This window comes from Hypanus sabinus, chromosome 19 (genome assembly GCF_030144855.1).
Source record: "Hypanus sabinus isolate sHypSab1 chromosome 19, sHypSab1.hap1, whole genome shotgun sequence".
Lineage (NCBI taxonomy): Eukaryota > Metazoa > Chordata > Chondrichthyes > Myliobatiformes > Dasyatidae > Hypanus > Hypanus sabinus.
Window position 1 is genome coordinate 76,202,616 of NC_082724.1, and position 18,400 is coordinate 76,221,015.

Consider the following 18,400-nt stretch of genomic DNA (forward strand, 5'->3'; position numbering starts at 1 on the left):
GTCGTTCACTGGTGACGCAGCGTAGGCTTTAAAAGAGCTCGGGTACTTTTCAGCTCTTTTCCCGCAGGCTGCAATCAACATGGGGCCAATTAAAGGAAAGGAGGTGTAAGCAGAGTGGATGGACACTGTGGGAGTGACCATTGTGTAAGTGGGGCAGTGCTAGAGTGGTCCAGCTTTGGCTCAATAATTAGGGGAGAATAGGTTTCGGCAAGCACTGGCAGAAGTCCTAAGTAAGTTTATTTTTCTGTTAGTACTTACGCTGAGAATGGGACTGGAGGTAATGGTATGTATTTTGTGTGAGATGTGGGAACTCTGGGAGAACTCAGCCTCCCTGGTACCTACATCTGCACAAAGTGCATCAAGCTGTACCAAGATGACCTTCAGCACATATGGGAAAATGAGGAGGTGATAAATAGGGGCTGCAGGGAGGTAGTCAGCTGGGTGACTGTCGGCAGAGGGAAAGGGAACATGCAGCCAGTGCAGAATAGCCCTGTGGCTATACCCCTCAATAATGGGTATACTGCTTTGGAGGACAACAGCAGCAATTGTCTGTGCAGCACTCAACAGCACGGAGTCTGCTCCGTGGCTCAGGAGAGGAGCGCAGTAGTGATCAGGGATTCCGTTATTAGAGTAGCAGAAAGCAGATTCTTTGAGTGTGAAAGAGATACTTGGTATGTTGCTTCCCAGGCACCAGTCGAATTGGGTCCACAACATTCTAAATGGGAGAGTGAACAGCCAGAAGCCATGATGGATATTGCTACCAACAAGAAAGGTTGGAACAGGGAGGAAGTTCTGAAGAGAAAATATAGCAGGTTAGGCAGAAAGTTGAAAAGCAGGATTTCCAGAGCAGTAATTTATGGATTGTTTCCTGTTCCACATACCAATGAGAGTAAGAATAGAATGATTTGGCCTATGAATGCATGGCTGAAAATTGCTTCAGGTGACAGGTTTTCAGATTTCTGGATCATTGGGATCTCCTTTGGGGAAGGTCTGACCTGAACACAAAGACAGGTTACAAGTGAACCCAAGGGGGCCCAATAACTTTGTGCGCAGGGAAGGGCTTAAACTAATTTGGCAAGGAGATGGGAACAGGAGTGATAGGCCTGAGGATGCAGTGCATAGTGAGACTGTGAAGAAGGCAGATAGATGATAGGGCTACACTGCAGAAGGTGGGATGAGTTAAATAGTAATGGAGAGCAAAATTGAAAAGGATGATGAATACAGAACTGAAAGTGTTATATTTCAATACGTTCAGTAAACATAATAAGGTAGATGGACTTGTTTTTGCTGCTTACGTGAGTTCTTCTTTTGCACGTTGGGTATTTGATGTTTTCTGTGAACTGGTTCCATGGTGTTTCTTTGTTTTGTGGCTGTAGAAAGATGAATTTCAGGGTTGTATACTGTATACATACTTTGATAATAAATGCTTTGAATCTTTGTAGCGCAGTTATAGACTGGCAAGTATGATGTTATGGGTATCTTTGAGTCATGGCTGAAAGAAGATCATAGTCAGGAACTTAACATCCAAGATTTTTAGAGCTTGTGGTTGAACCCGGTAGAGGAATGGCAATTCTGGATTGGGTGTTATGCAATGACCCAGATTTGATTGGGGAGTTTAAGGTAAAGGAACCCTTAGAAGACAGCGATCATAATATCATAGAATTCACCCTGCAGGTTGAGAAGAAGAAACTAAAATCAGATGTATCAGTATTACAGTGGAGTAAAGGGAATATAAGAGGCAAGAGAGAGAAGCTGGCTGAAGTTTATTGGAAGGGGACACCAGCAAAGCTAATGGCAGAATAGCAATGGCTGGGATTTCTGTCAGCAATTCAGAAGGCATAGGAAAGATACAACCCAAAGATGGAGTATTTTAAAAGGATAATGAGGCAATGATGGCTGAAAAGGGAAAGTCAAACACAGAATAAAAGTGAAAAAGAGTTCATATAGCATGGTAAAAATTAGTGGGAAGGTAGACAATTGGAACACTTTTAAAACCCAACAGAAGGCAACTAAAGGTAAGGAGAGAAAAGTTGAAATTTGAAGATAAGCTAACCAAATACATAGAAGAGGGATACCAAAAGTTTTTTCAGATATATAAGGAGTAAAAGGGAGTCAAGAATGGATATTGGACAGCTGTAAAATGACAATGAAGAAGTAGTAATGGGGAGAAAGAAATGGTGGATGCACTAAGTAAGTATTTTGCATCAGTCTTCACTGTGTATGACACCAGCAGAATGCCAGAATATGAGTGTCAGGAGGCTGAAGTGAGTATCATTGCTATTACTAAGGAGGAGGTGCTTGGGAAGCTGAAAGATCTGAAGGTACATAAGTCCCCTGGACCAGATGGACAACATCCCAGGGTTCTGAAAGAGGTAGCTGAAGAGATTGTGGAGACAAGAGTAATGATCTTTCAAGAATAGGTAGATTCTGGCATGGTTCCTGAGGACTCAAAAATTTCAAATGTCCTTCCACTCTTTAAGAAGGGAGGAAGGCAGAAGAAAGGAAGTTATAGTCCACTTAGACCAACTTCAGTGGTTGGAAAGATGCTGGAGTCTATTATTAAGGATGAGTTTTATGAGTTTTTATTTTATGATAAAATAGGCCAAAGTCAGCATTGAGGGGAAATCTTGCCTAACAAATCTGTTGGAATTCTTTGAGAATATAACAGTCAGGACAGACAAAGGAGAATCGGTGGATGTTGGTTTATTTAGATTTTCAGAATGCCTTTGACAAAGTGCCACACATGAGGCTACTTTTCAAGGTAATAGCCTATAGTATTAGAGGAAGCATACTAGGATAGATAGAAGATTGGCTGACTGGCAAGTGCCAAAGAATGGGAATAAAGGGGACCATTTCTGGTTGGCTGCCGGTGACTGGTGGTGTACTGAAGAGGTCGGTGTTTGGACCACTTCTTTTCACATTATGTCTCAATGATTTGGATGAAGGAATTTAGAGTTTTGTAGCCAGGTTTGTGGACAATATGAAGATAGGTGGAGGGACAGGTAATGTTGAGGAAGTAGTGTGTCTGCAGCAAGACTTTGACAGATTGGACAAATGGGCAAAGATGTAGCAGATCAAATATAGTGTAGGGAAGTGAATGGTCATGCACTTTGTCAGAAGGAATAAGGATTCTAGTTTATAAATGGGGAGAAAACTCAGAAATCAGAGATGCAAAGAGATTTCTGTGTCTTTGTGCAGGATTCGCTAAAGGTTAACTTGCAAGTTGAGTCACTGATAAGGAAAGCAAATGCAATGTTAGTATTCATTTTGAGGGGATTAGAACACAAATACAAGGATATAAAGCTGAGTCTTTATAAGGCATTTGTCAGACTGCACTTGGAATATCTAAGAAAAGATATGCTGGCATTGGAGAGGGTCCAGAGGAGGTTCACAAGAACAATTTAGGGAATGAAAGTCTTAACATATGAAAAGTGTTTGATGGGTCTGGGCCAGTTCTTGCTGGAGTTTAGAAGATTAAGTGGGTATCTCTTTGAAACTAATTGAATACTGGAAGAATGGAAGTGGAGAGATGTTTCCTATAGTGGGGGAGTCTAGAACCAGAGGGCATGACCACAGAATTGAAGGATGTCCATTTAGATCAGAGATGAGAAAAAATTTCTTTAGCCGGGATGGTGAATCTGTAGAATTCATTGCCAGAAAGTTCTGTGGAGGCTAAGTCATTAGAAAAATTTAAAATGGACATAATAAGTTCTTGATTAATCAGGGCTGAAAGGGTTACAAGGAAAAGGAGGGAGATAATAGATTAGCCACAATGGAATGGCAGAGCTGGGCTCAATGATGGGCTGAATATATTAATTCTACTCCTATATCTTAAGCACTTATGGTCTTAAGATTCATTTTCTTGCAGGCAATTGCAGGAAAATGAAGAGATGTAAAATTTATGAAAAACTATAAAGAATGAGGAAAACAATGCAAAAGAAAAAAAATCAGACAAATAATGAAACACGTAGATAACTGAGAACATGAGTTATATAGTTTTTCAAAGTGAGTCTGTAGTTTGTAGAGTCAGTTCAGCACTGAGGTGAGGAATAGTCATGCTGTCTCAGGAGACTGATGATAGAAGAGTAATAGATGGCAGTGGTGAACCTCAGCCACCTCTGACTAATGGCTAACGAAACAAGAACAACTACATACTTCATTTCTCAATTTCTCTGCAAGTGATCAAGTAATGGTCTGTAACTCCCCTTTGGAATAGGAGTCAATTCAATGTTACTGAACCAAGACAAGGCGAGGTGGCGGACCCATCACCGAGAGCAAGGAAGACCCGAAGTTCAATCATTGTAAATGCCGTGTTACTGGCCGAATGGGGGCAGCAAGGTCTGGGCACCAAAGAATGCTGATTCAATTGATTTCAATGTTTGGACAGAGGCTTAAGCACAGGGCTGAATGGGAAAGGTTGATTACCAGCCAAATCTTGGCGGTGGGTCCAGGTCCCAGGGCAGATTGGGGTGACTGAACTCAATGTTTGGATGGAGACTTAACCACAGGCCGAATTGGAAATGATGGGTACAGGCTGAATCGAGGTTGTGAGGTCCTGGACTTACAGCGTATTGTGGTGGCTGAACCTGATGCTTGGTCATCAATTTAGACGCCGGGCCAGATTGAAAAGGTTTGGGTGTCAGGGCTCGAGGCGAGGAACGGGCTGATTCAGATTGCTGTGCGCTGAACTACAGGACTCTCTTTGCAGACTTCAGTTCAAGTCGCAATTTGCTTGCAGTTATTGTTTGAATGATGAATGTTTTTCCCTTACTGCACATGGGTGGTCTTTTTTTATATAGGCTCATTTGGGTTTCTTTCTTTTGTGGCTACCTGAAAGAAGACAAATCTCAACGTTGTATCACAAATATATACTTTGATAATGGCAAGCAACAGTAATATCCAAAGCCAAGCTGATTGTCCGTAAGTCTATAAGGACAGAATTAGGCCATTTGGCCCATCAAATCTGTTCTGCCATTCGATCATGGCTGATCCTTCTTTTTTTCCTCCTCCTCAACCCCAGTTCCTGGTTTTCTCGCCATAACCTTTGATGCCATGTCCAATCAAGAACCTATTGATCTCAGCCTTAAATATACCCAATGACCTGGCCTCCATAACTGCATGTGTAACAAATTCCACAAATTCACCACCCTCTGACTAAAGAAGTTTCTCCACATCTCTGTTTTGAAAGGGCGCCCTTCTATCCTGAAGCTATCCCCTCTTGACCCAGACTCTCCCACCATGAGAAACATCCTTTCCACATCTACTCTGTCTAAACCTTTCAACATTCGAAAGGTTTCAACAAGAGCCCCTCTCATCCTTCTGAATTCTAGCAAATACAGACCAGAGCCAACAAACGTTCCTTGTATGATAACCCTTTCATTCCCTGAATCCTCATTGTGAACCTCCTCTGGACCCTCTCCAGTGCCAGCACATCTGTTCTAAGATGAGGAATCCAAAACTGTTCACAGTACTCACTAGTGCCCCATAAAGCCTCACCATCACATCCTTGCTCTTGTATTCTAGACCCGTTGAAATAAATGCTATTTGCCTTCCTCATCACTGACTCAACCTGCAAGTTAACCTTCGGGGTGTTCCGCACAAGGACTCCCAAGTCCCTCTGCAACTCAGATTACTGGATTTTCTCCCTGTTTAGAAAACAGTCCGCACATTTATTTCTACTACCAAAATGCATGACCAGACATTTTCGAACGTTGTATTTCATTTGCCACTTCCTTGTCCATTCTCCTAATCTATCCAAGTCCTTCTGCATCTTACCTGTTTCCTCAACACTACCTGCCCCTCCACCAATCTTTAATTCATCTGAAAACTTGGCAACAAAGCCATCTATTCCATCATCTAAATCATTTATAAACAACATAAAAAGAAGTGGTCCCAACACCAACCCCTGTGGAGAACCACTAGTCACTGGCAGCCAACCAGAGAAGGATCCCTTTATTCCCACTCACTGGCTCCTGACAATCGGCCAATGCTTTAACCATGTTAGTAACCTTCTGTAATACTATGGGCTCTTAACTTGGTGGCATCTTGTCAAAAGCCTTCTGAAATTCCAAATACACAACATCCACTGCACCCCCTTTATCTATCCTATATGTAATCTCCTCAAAGAATTCCAACAGGTTCGTCAGGCAAGATTTTCCTTTAGGGAAGCGATACTGACTTTGTACTACCTTGACCTGTATCACCAAGTACTCCTAAACCTCAGCTTTAGCAATTGGCTCAACATCTTCCCAGCCACTGACGTCAAGCTAATTGTTTTATAATTTCCTTTCTGTTGCTTTCCTCCTTTCTTAAAGAGTGAAGTAACATTTGCAGTTTTCTAGTCCTCTGGTTCCATTCCAGAGTCCAATAATTTTAGAAAGATTATTTCTAATGCCACCACATTCTCTAACACTACCTCTTTCAGAACCCTAGGGTGCAGCTCATATGGTCTGGGTGACTTATGTACTTTAAGGTCTTTCAGCTTCTTGAGCACCTTCTCCCTTGTAACTGCACTCACTTCTCTTCCCTTGCAGCCACTGTAGTGAGCCTGTACAAAACTGCCATCAATGTCTTTTTACCCCTACAGTTTCTTAACTCAACCCACAAGGAGTCAACATCTTCCAATCCTATGTCACATCTTTCTACTGGTTTAATGTTACTCTTTACCAATAGAGCCACACCTCCCCTTCTGCCTACCTTCCTATCCTTCTGATATAATGTGTAACCTTGAACATTCAGCTCCCGATTACAACCATCCCTCAGCCGTGATTCAGTGATGGTCGCAACATCATACCCGACAATCTGTAATATTGCAACAAGATCATCCACCTTATGTCTCATACTATGCACATTTAGATACAACTAAGTCCCATCAGCTGCCTGCCCGTCCTGATAATCTGATTGCACACTATCTTTACTTTTTTTATCCTATCCTGAGTCCCTTCATTCTGGTTCCCCGGCAAATTAGTTTAAACCCTCCCCAACAGCTCTAACAAACTTTCAGTTTCAGATGTAACCCGTCACTTTTGAACAGGTCATACCTCCCCCAGGAGAGATCCCAATGATCCAAGAATATGAAACTCTGTCCCTCACACAGGCTTCTCAGCCACACATTTATCTGTCAAATCATCCTGTTTCTACCCTCATTGGCGTGTGGCAGAGGCAGCAATCCCGAAATTACTACGTGGGATGTGCTGCTTCTCAAGTGTCTACCTAGCTCTCTGAATTATCTTCTCAGGACCTCTTCGCTTTTCCTTCCTATGTCATTGGTACCAATATGTACCAAGACATCTGGCTGGTCCGCCTCCCTCTCCAAAATGTTGTGAACGAGATCTGAGAATTCCCTGACCCTGGCACCTGGGAGGCCACATACCATCCGGCTGTCCACAGAATCTCCTGTCTGCTTCTCTCACTATCAAGTCCCTATCACTACCGCTCCCTTCATTCCCTTTTGCACCACAAACCCAAGCTCAGTGCTTGTAACCTGGTCACCATGGCATTCAGACACTGGGTTTCATTACAGCTGCACCAAGAATAGTGAAGAAATATAGCAATATAAAACCATAAATAATTAAATAATAATGTTAATCATCCCAAGTGGAAATAAGTCCAGGACCAGCCTTTTGGCTCAGGGTGTCTGACACTCCGAGGGAGGAGTTGTAAAGTTTGATGGCCACAGGTAGGAATGACTTCCTATGCCGCTCAGTGTTACATCTCGGTGGAATGAGTCTCTGGTTGAATGTACTCCTGTGCCTCCTGGGTCATCCCCCACGAAAGTATCCAAAGCAGTATACTTGTTTTTGAGGAGAATGGCCACAGTGGTGCTCTGCTCTAATTGTTTCTTTTCATTTCTCCTGACAGTCACCCAGCTACTTGCCTCCTGCAACTTTGGGATGACTATTTCCCTGTAACTTTGATCAATTATATCCTTGGTCTCCCGTGCAAGCCGTAGGTCATCCAGTTGCTGCTCCAGATGCCAAACACGGTCTTCAAGGAGCTGCAGCCGGATGCACTTCACACAGATGTAGTTCCCCGGGTGACTCTGGGTTTCCCAGTTCTCCAACATCCAGCACGAAGAACACACCGCAACCATTTAAATGGTACAGTAAGAGAGGGGGGAAAACACAAAAAAGGTAACCTTAACAAATGCTTTACACAGAGCCGACGCCTCGTCCAAGCCGAAGCCTCCTTTGAGCCAAAGTTTCTCACTTCTACTCGTCACTGGCCTACTCCTGACAATGGCTGCTCCGCTTATCCCTTCTGTACTTTTATTTAGTTTGCAGAGCTCTGTTAACACTGCTGATAAGGTCCATACAATGGGCAAAAACCCACGAAGCTCTTTTTAAGCAATCGCCGCTGACCTGCGAGAAACGCCTCTGTTTGTGCCACTGATTGGCCCTGTACAATGGACAAATGCCCACAAAGCTCTCTTTTTAAATAATTGCCCAAGCACTAGAGCGTGAATCCTGTCAAAGCAACTGGGGACTTCAATTCAAACAATTTAAATATGGATAAAATGTCATCCACTGGTCATCCAGCTGCTGAATGGTTATTAAAAGAATTTGGTCCAGTAATGTCCTTTTGGGGCATTATTGGTAGTAGTAAGAAGAGGGCATGGCCTAGATGGCTTATGTAAATTGCTCAAGGTTTCTAGCTTCTGCCATCATGGCTGATCATCCAACTCAGAACCCTGTACCTGCCTTCTCTCCATACCCCTGATCCCTTTAGCCACAAGGGCCATATCTAACTCTCTCTTAAATAAGGCCAATGAACCGGCCTCAACTGTTTCCTGTGGCAGAGAATTCCACAGATTCACCACTCTCTGTGTGAAGAAGTTTTTCCTCATCTCAGTCCTAAAAGGCTTCCCCTTTATCCTTAATCTGTGACCACTTGTTCGGGACTTCCCCAACATTGGGAACTATCTAGCCTGTCCAATCCCTTTGGAATTTTATACTTTTCAATAAGATCCCCCCTCAATCTTCTAAATTCCAGCAAATATAAGCCTAGTCGATCCAGTCTTTCTTCATATGAAAGTCCTGCCATCCCTAGAATCAATCTGGTGAACCTTCTCTGTACTCCCTCAATGGCAAGAATGTCTTTCCTCAGATTAGGGGACCAAAACTGCACATGACACTCCAGCTGTGGTCTCACCAAGGCCTTTTACAACTGCAGTAAAACCTCCCTGCTCCTGTACTTAAATCCCCTTGCTATGAATGCCAACATACCATTCGCCTTTTTCACCGCCTGCTGTACCTGCATGCCCACTTTCAATAACTGGTGTACAGTGACACCCAGGTCTCATTGCACCTCCCTTTTTCCTAATTGGCCACCATTCAGATAATAAGCTGTTTTCCTGTTCTGGCAACCAAGGTGGATAACCTCACATTTATCCACATTAAATTGCATCGACCATGAATTTGCCCACTCACCTAACTTATCCAAGTCACCCTGCATCCTCTAAGCATCCTCCTCACAGCTAACACCGCAGCCCAGCTTCGTGCCATCCGCAAACTTGGAGTTGCTGCATTTAATTCCCTCGTCTAAATCGTTACTATATATTGTAAACAACTAAGGTCCCAGCACTGAGCCTTGCGGTGCCCCACTAGTCACTGCCTGCCATTCTGAAAAGGTCCCGTTTATTCCCACTCTTTGCTTCCTGTTTGCCAACCAATTCTCTATCCACATCAATACCATATCCCCAATACCGTGTGCTTTAAGCTTGCACACTAATCTCCTGTGTGGGACCTTGTCAAAAGCCTTTTGAAAATCTAAATATGCCACATCCACTGGCTCTCCCCTATCCACTCTACTAGTTACATCTTCAAAAAATTCTATAAGGTTCGTCAGACATGACTTTCCTTTTCACAAATCCATGCTGACTTTGTCCGATGATTTCACCGCTTTCCAAATGTGCTGTTATCACATCTTTGATAATTGACTCTAGCAATTTCCCCACCACCGATGTCAACTAACCGGTCTATAATTCCCCGGTTTCTTTCTCCCTCCTTTTTTAAAAAGTGGGGTTACATTAGCCACCCTCCAATCCTCAAGAACTAATCCAGAATCTAAAGAGTTTTGAAAAATTATCACTAATGTATCCATTATTTCTTGGGCTACTTCCTTAAGCACTCTGGGATGCAGACCATCTGGCCCTAGGGATTTATCTGCCTTTAATCCCTTCAATTTACCTAACACCACTTCCCTACTAACATGTATTTCCCTCAGTTCCACCATCTCACTAGACCCTCAGTTCCCTACTATTTCCGGAAGATTATTTATGTCCTCCTTAGTGAAGACAGAACCAAAGTAGTTATTCAATTGGTCTGCCATGTCTTTGTTCCCCATGATCAATTCATCTGCTTCTGACTGTAAGGGACCTACATTTGTCTTAACCAATCTTTTTCTTTTCGCATATCTATAAAAGCTTTTACAGTCAGTTTTTATGTTCCCTGCCAGCTTTCTCTCATATTCTTTTGTCCCTTTCCTAATTAAGCCCTTTCTCCTCCTCTGCTGGACTTTGAATTTTTCCCAGTCCTCAGGTGTGCCACTTTTTCTGGCTAATTTGTATGTTTCTTCTTTGGACTTGATACTATCCCTAATTTCCTTTGTCAGCCATGAGTGCACTACCTTCCCTGGTTTATTCTTTTGCCAAACTGGGAAGAACAATTGTTGTAGGTCATCCATGTGATCTTTACACTCTTGCCATTGCATATCCACCGTCAACCCTTTAAGTATCATTTGCCAGTCTATCTTAGCTAATTCACGTCTCATACCTTCAAAGTTACCCTTCTTTAAGTTCAGAACCTTTGTTTCTGAATTAACTATGTCACTCTCCATGATAATGAAGAATTCCACCATATTATGGTCACTCTTACCCAAGGGGCCTCACGCGGCAAGATTGCTAACTAACCCTTGCTCATTGCTCAATACCCAGTCTAGAATGGCCTGCTCTCTAGTTGGTTCCTCGACATGTTGGTTCAGAAAACCATCCCACATACATTCCAAGAAATCCTCTTCCTCAGCACCCTTACCAATTTGGTTCACCCAATCTATATGTAGATTGAAGTCACCCATTATAACTCCTGTTCCTTTATTGCACTCATTTCTAATTTCCTGTTTAATGCCACCCCCAACCTCACTACTACTGTTAGGTGGCCTGTACACAACTCCCACCAGCGTTTTCTGCCCCTTCGTGTTATGCAGCTCTACCCATATTGATTCCACATCCTCCAGGCTAATGTCCTTCCTTTCTATTACGTTAATCTCCTCTCTAACCAGCAATGCTACCCCACCTCCTTTTCTTTCCTGTCTAATCCTCCTGAATATTGAATATCCCTGCATGTTGAGCTCCCATCCTTGGTCACCCTGGAGCCATGTCTCTGTGATCCCGACTATATCATATTCATTAATAACTACTTGCACATTCAATTCATCTACCTTGTTACGAATGCTCCTCGCATTGACACACAAAACCTTCAGGCTTGTTTTTACAACACTCTTAGCCCTTATACAATTATGTTGAAAAGTGGTCCTTTTTGCTTTTTGCCCTGGATTTGCCTGCCTGCCACTTTTACTTTTCACCTTAATACTTTTTTGCTTCTACCCTAATTTTACACTCCTCTGTCTCTCTGCACTTGTTCCCATCCCCCGCCACATTAGTTTAAATCCTCCTGAACAGCAGTAGCAAACGCTCCCCCTAGGACATTGGTTCCAGTCCAGCCCAGATGCAGACCGTCCTGTTTATACCGGTCCCACCTCCCCCAGAACTGGTTCTAATGCCCCAGAAATTTGAATCCCTCCTCCTTGAACCATTTTTCAAGCCATGTATTCATCTGAAATATCCTCCTATTTCTACTCTGACTAGCACGTGGCACTGGTAGTAATCCAGAGATTATTACCTTTGTGGTCCTACTTCTTAGTTTATCTCCTAACTCCCTAAATTCACCTTGTAGGACCTCATCCTGTTTTTTACTTCTATCGTTGGTACCTATGTGCACCACGACCACTGGCTGTTCACCCTCCCATTCCAGAATGTCCTGCAGCCGCTCAGAGACGTCCTTGACCCTTGCACCAGGAAGGCAACATAACATCCTGGAGTCTCATTTGCGGCTGCAGAAACGCCTATCTATTCCCCTTACAATCGAATCCCCTATCACTATAGCTCTCCCACTCCTTTTGCTTCCCTCCTGTGCCGCAGAGCTACCCATGGTGCAATGAACTCGGCTGCTGCTGCCTTCCCCTGATGAGACATCTCCCCCAACAGTATCCAAAACAGTATATCTGTTTAGGAGAGAGATGACCCCAGGGGACTCCTGCACTACCTGCCTACTGCTACGCTGTCAAGTGGCCACCCCTTCCCTTTCTGCCTGTGTAGCCTTTACCTGCGATGTGGCCAATTCACTGAACGTGCTATTCACGACTTTCTCAGCATCGCGGATGTTCCAGTATGAATCCAATTGCAGTTCCAGATGCTCAATGCGGTCTGCCAGAAGCTGCAGCTGGACGCATTTCCTGCACACATAGTCGTCAGGGACACTGGAAGTATCCCTGATTTCCCATATGCTGCAGGATGAACAAACCATGGGGCCGATCTCAGCTGCCATGACCTACCCAATATTTGCCTCAACTTTTGAAGCATTCTCCTTTTAAATGAACTTACCCGGCCTTACCTCACTTGGAGTGAAGCTTGTCCTCAGCCTCGGCTCGCCGAAGCCTCTCGAGACAAAGCCTTCCTACTCTGTCTCCCTCTACTCCGTTGCTTGCTACAACGTCGCCCGCTCCATCTAACTGCTCTCTTTAAATACTTCCGCTGCCTCACGGTCCGACTTACACGTGCTTGCGCAGTCATGCCCCGTTAAACTGCCAAAGAAAATGGAAGTCTATCTTCTTAAGCTGAAGCAAACAATAGAGGATGCTCTTCATTTTGCTATGGCTGAAATATTTTTGACGAATGTCTATGCTAGGATCCCAGAATAAAGCAGCAGCCAGTAGGGTGAGTTATACTTTCAACCCAGACTGAGTGAAAACTTGCATCATTATGGCCAGCTTTCAGATGGATATTCTAAGGAGGATGTTAGCAAGTTATATATTAAGGAGGATGTTACACCATCTGGTATGGAGGGTCCACTACACAGGAATTGTAAAAACTGTAAACTCAGCCAGCTCCATCAGGGGCATTAAAGTCCCCAGTCTTGAGGACACCTTCAAAAGGTGAAGCCTGAGAAAGGTGGCATCCGTCAATAAAGACCCCCATCACCCAGGACATGCCCTCGTCTCATTGCTCCCATCAGTGAGGAGGTACAGGAGACTGAAGACGCACATTCCACATTTTAGAAACAGTTTCTTCTTGCTCTCCACAATCACATTTCTGAACGGACAATAGGCCCATAAATCCTACCTCACTATTTTATCTCCTCTTTTTGGACTATTTATTTAATTTACTTTTGTTTAATATATACGTTTACTGTAATTTTTTAGTTTTATTATTATGTATTGCAATGTATTGCTGCTGCAAAACAACAAATTTCACAACATATGCCAGTGATATTAAACCACAAACAAGAGAAAATCTGCAGATGCTGGAAATCCGAGCAACACACACAAAATGCTAAAGGAGCTCAGCAGGCCGGGCAGCATCTATGGAAAAATGTGCAATCGATGTTTCAGGCCGAAACCCTAGGTAGGACTGGCAGAAGTGGATTATTGTGAGGAAAGGGCAGATGAAAGAGGACTAACTGAGTTGCTCTACACTGAGCCAGTACAAACTGAACAGACCAAGTGGCTGCTGTCCGTGTAGAAATGATTTTGTAAGGTTCTCAAAAATGTTTTGCTATTGAATAAGGGAATAAATCACTTCCTGTTTTGGTTCTAATTAACTAAAGCAGTCTTACCTTGTCATATTTTAATAAGATGCACAGCACGCCTCAAAGGCTAAAAGTCTGCTTTTAATTGTGTGTGGTAGGATGGCCTAGGCCTCAATCTGTCATCTTTCTGGGTCTCTGTAATAAACTGTCCTGAATTAGCCAATGAATGATGGTCTGTTCTCTTCTCATCTCTCTAGGGGACTTCCCGGAAAAAAATGTGGAACACTGATCTTGTCTGCTGAAGAGCTGAGTAACTGTCGGGTCAGTGTGGGCAGTATTACCTTGTTATTGTTCTCTGTTGGTGTTAGTGCATGTTTTCTTTTGTCATTTTAGTCAGGGAAATCACACTACATTGCTGTCTGGCTCCCTGCCTGTTTCTGTTTGGTAAGGCAGGCTGATAAAAATGACCTCTAACAAGAACTGTGAAATGCCATGAACTGAAACCAGTATGTGATGGAAGTCTTCCAGAATGTCACAAAATTGCAGTGCAGCACTTTAACAAACTGACAGAAATATCTTTCTCTCAGACATTTATTGTGAAGATGTTTGCATTTTTCACAATGAATTTTAGAAGGGTGTGATTATCCACTTAACTCCTCCCACATGACCACTGGGTTCTGAATCCCTATGGCTGGCATTAAAGACTGGAGTTCACCTGCAGTTTCTGTTCCCAGCCTAAAGGATTTCCACACTTCAAGCCAAGGCTGTCTTTCCTATTGGCTAAAGGGTGCAAAACCAGTTGAATGTGATTGGCTAACATTTCTTGGAGAAGAAGAGAGAGCCTTGATTTCAAAGTTCTCTGCTCCAACACAGTAACAAAACAGAAACCAAAACCTTCTACTCTGTTCAGTTTCAAGTCATCGTAGCTTCACTCCAAAAGGCCTGCGCATTGTGATCCCTGGAACTTGTTCTTGGGTGCAAGAAAAATAATGAAGAGTTGCTATCTGGGCAATACAGGAAAATCAGTAGATAAATGCAACCTAAATTCAAGACCACAATAGCCGTCTGTGGTATGTGTGTCCAATAACAATACATTGAGAATAAATAGAAAACATGTATGAAGCAAGCATCAAAATCAACATTTTATATTCCAGAGGGTTAGACTTACTGCAACATGGAATAGTCTTGTGAGTAAATCTGAATACTGTTTAAAGGGGGGAATCATACCTCAAGTCTCCAGAATTAACCTTAGCTTCAGCCCTTTCAGTCTAATTTGTGTAGATAGATATCTGACTTCCCCATTTCTGTCTCTTGCTTTCACTAAATGTCAGCCCATTTCTGATGCCTTTCCCTCCTGTCTTTCCTTTGCTATTCTCATATTTAACTGGTATGGAGGGGCCACTGCAAAGGACTGGAAGAGGCTGCACAAAGTTGTAAACTCAGCCAGCTTTATCATGGGCACTTGTCTCCCCAACAATGAGTTCACCTTCCAAAGGTGATGCCTCAAAAAGGAGACAACCATCAAGAAGGACTTCCATCATTCCATCACCCAATGTCATTGCTACCATTAGCGAGGAGGTACAGGAACCTGAAGACACACACTTGATGTTTTAGGTACAGCTTCATCTGCTCCACCATTAGATTTCTGAAAGGACAGTAAATCCATGATCACTAATTTTTCCTCTCTTTTTGCACTGCTCAATTAATTTACACACACACATTTCCTGACAAACCCCCACCACACTCATTTTACAACTCCTCACTGTAGGACAGGGTATGACAGGGTTGAATCACGATGGCTACTTGGTCCACCAATCTGCACATTGTTGAGATGTGGGAAGAAACCCACACAGTCACAGAGACAATGTGTAACCTTTACATAGACAACAATGAAGGTTGTGATTGAAATGGGTCGAATTAGCTGTGATAGGTTCAAAGTTGAAAGTAAGTTCATTATCAATGTACATACAGTGGCATTCAAAAGTTTGTGCACTCCGGTCAAAATTTCTGTTACTGTGAATAGTTAAGTGAGTAGAAGATGAACTTATCTCCAAAAGTTTATGAAACATTCTTTTCAACATTTTAAGCAAGATTTAGTGTATTATTTTTGTTTTGTACAATTTTAGAGTGAGAAAAAAGGGAAGGAGCACCATGCGAAAGTTAGGGCACCCCAAGAGATTTGAGCTGTCAGATAACTACTAAGGTCTCAGACCTTAAATAGCTTGTTGGGGCAATGGCTTGTTCACAGTTATCATTAGGAAAGGCCAGGTGATGCAAATTTCAAAGTTTTATAAATACCCTGACTCCTCAAACCTTGTCCCAACAATCAGCAGCAATGGGCTCCTCTAAGCAGCTGCCTAGCACTCTGAAAATTAAAGTAATGATGGCCACAAAGCAGGAGAAGGCTATAAGAAGATAGCAAAGAATTTTCAGGTAGCCAGTTCCTCAGTTCATAATGTAATTAAGAAATGGCAGCTAACAGGAACGGTGAAGGTCAAGTTAAGGCCCGGAAGACTGATAAAACTTCCCAAGAGAACCGCTTGTAGAATTGCTAGAAAGGCCAAACAAACCCCCATTTGACTGCAAAAGGCCTTCAGGAAGATTTAGCAGACTCTGGAGTGGTGGTGCACTGTTCTACTGTGCTGTGACACCTACACAAATATAAACTTCATGGAAGAGTCATCAGAAGAAAACCTTTCCTGCATCCTCACCACAAAATACAGCATTAGAAGTTTGCAAAGGAACATATAAACAAGCCTGATGCATTTTGGAAACAAGTCCTTTAGACTGATGAAGTTAAAATAGAACTTTTTGGCTGCAATGAGCAAAGGTATGTTTGGGAAAAAAAAAGGTGCAGAATTTCATGAAAAGAACACCTCTTCAACTGTTAAGCACAGGGGTGGATTGATCATGCTTTGGGCTTGTGTTGCAGCCAGTGGCACAGGGAACATTTCACTGGTAGAGGGAAGAATGAATTCAATTAAATACCAGCAAATTCTGGAAGCAAACATCACACCATCTATAAAAAACAGCTGAAGATGAAAAGAGGATGGCTTCTACAACAGGATAATGATCCTAAACACACTGCAAAATCTACAACGGACTAACTCAAGAGGCGCAAGCTGAATGTTTTGCCCTGGCCTTCACAGTCCCCCGACCTAAACATCATCGAAAATCTGTGGACAGACCTCAAAAGAGCAGTGAATGCAAGACTGCCCAAGAATCTCACAGAACTAGAAGCCTTTTGCAAGGAAGAATGGGCAAAAATCCCCCAAACAAGAATTGAAAGATTCTTAACTGGCTACAGAAAGTGTTTACAAGCTGTGATACTTGCCAAAGGGGGTATTACTAAGGGTTGATCATGAAGGGTGCCCAAACTTTTGCTTCAGGCCCTTTTTCTTTTTTGTTATTTTAAAACTATAAAAGATGGAAATAATGAAGTAATCTTGCATAAAATATTAAAGAAATGTGTCATCTTTAACTTTATGCCTTTTAGAAATCAGTTCATCTTTTACTCGCATAGCTATTCACAGTAACATAAATTTTGACCAGGGGTGCCAACACTTCTGCGTGCCACTGTATATGTCACCATATACAACCCTGAAATTAATTTTTCTTTTGGGCATCCACATTAAGTGCATGAAACACGATAGAAATGAATGACCGTACCCAGTAGGATGGAAAACAAACAACTTACAAAAGACAACAAAACTGTGCAAATACAAAAAGAAAGAATAAAAGAAATAATAATATAATGATAGATAGATAAATAAGTAATAAATATCAAGAACGTAAGAAAAGTCCTTGAAAGTAAGTCTATAGGTTGTGGGAACAGTTCAGTGATGGAGTGAGTGAAGTTGAGTAAAGTTATCCCCTCTGGTTCAGGATCTCCAGTGCTGCCTGTATGTGGAAGCAACGTGTTTTTAAGGGTGAGAAAAGAGATTAGGAAGACAAGTCATTTAACACCGACATGTTACAGTGAAAGTGGAATTTAGAAGTGCAGAAATAATTTTTCATAAACCATAAACAGGTGAGGAAACCTGGGAGAAGGGGTAAAAACTGAGCACCTGGATGCCAAATCGCATAGTAGTTAGTGTGATGCTATTATGGCACATGGCGTCAGAGCAGAGTTCAAATCTGTACATCCTCCCCATGGAATGTATGGTTTTCTCTGGGTGCTCTGGTTTCCAAAGACGTATCGGTTAGTAGGTTAATTAGTCATTGTAAATTGTCCTGTGATTAGGCGAAGGTTAAATTGGGGATTGTTGTGTGGTGTGGCTCAAAAATATTGGCCTAATCTGCCAATATTCCTTTTTTTGTAATTTATTTTTTATTGAAGTTTATCTTCAAACAAACATTTCCATAAGATGTATTTCAGATATTGTACATATATATCATGTAATCATATTTGTCACAAATCTCCACATAATAATTATCTAAGGTATACACTTATAGAGAGGAGAGAAAGAAATAAGAAAACTATGTAACAATAAGTATACTGTTTTGGATACTGTTGATGGGAACGACCTACCAGGGACAAGTTGCAGTGGTCGCATCTCTGGCACCGAGACTGGACCCTCAGCTCAGAAGGGTAGGAG

The 18,400-nt window shown here is 42.5% G+C and overlaps 1 protein-coding gene across 2 annotated transcripts in view; it reads left to right on the forward strand.

The window, feature by feature from the left end:
• Positions 1-18,400, forward strand: part of LOC132378073 (copine-9-like) — a 643,860-nt gene that overhangs the window by 444,251 nt on the left and 181,209 nt on the right. Inside the window, exons 1-2 of one of the 2 annotated variants that reach the window (XM_059944789.1) lie at positions 13,584-13,678; positions 14,060-14,123. In XM_059944789.1, coding sequence (XP_059800772.1) covers positions 13,638-13,678; positions 14,060-14,123 — 105 coding nt within the window. In that variant the 5' untranslated portion in view covers positions 13,584-13,637. Of the gene's footprint in view, positions 1-13,583; positions 13,679-14,059; positions 14,124-18,400 lie in introns of those variants that run through there. The other variant, XM_059944788.1, reaches the window with a different exon arrangement.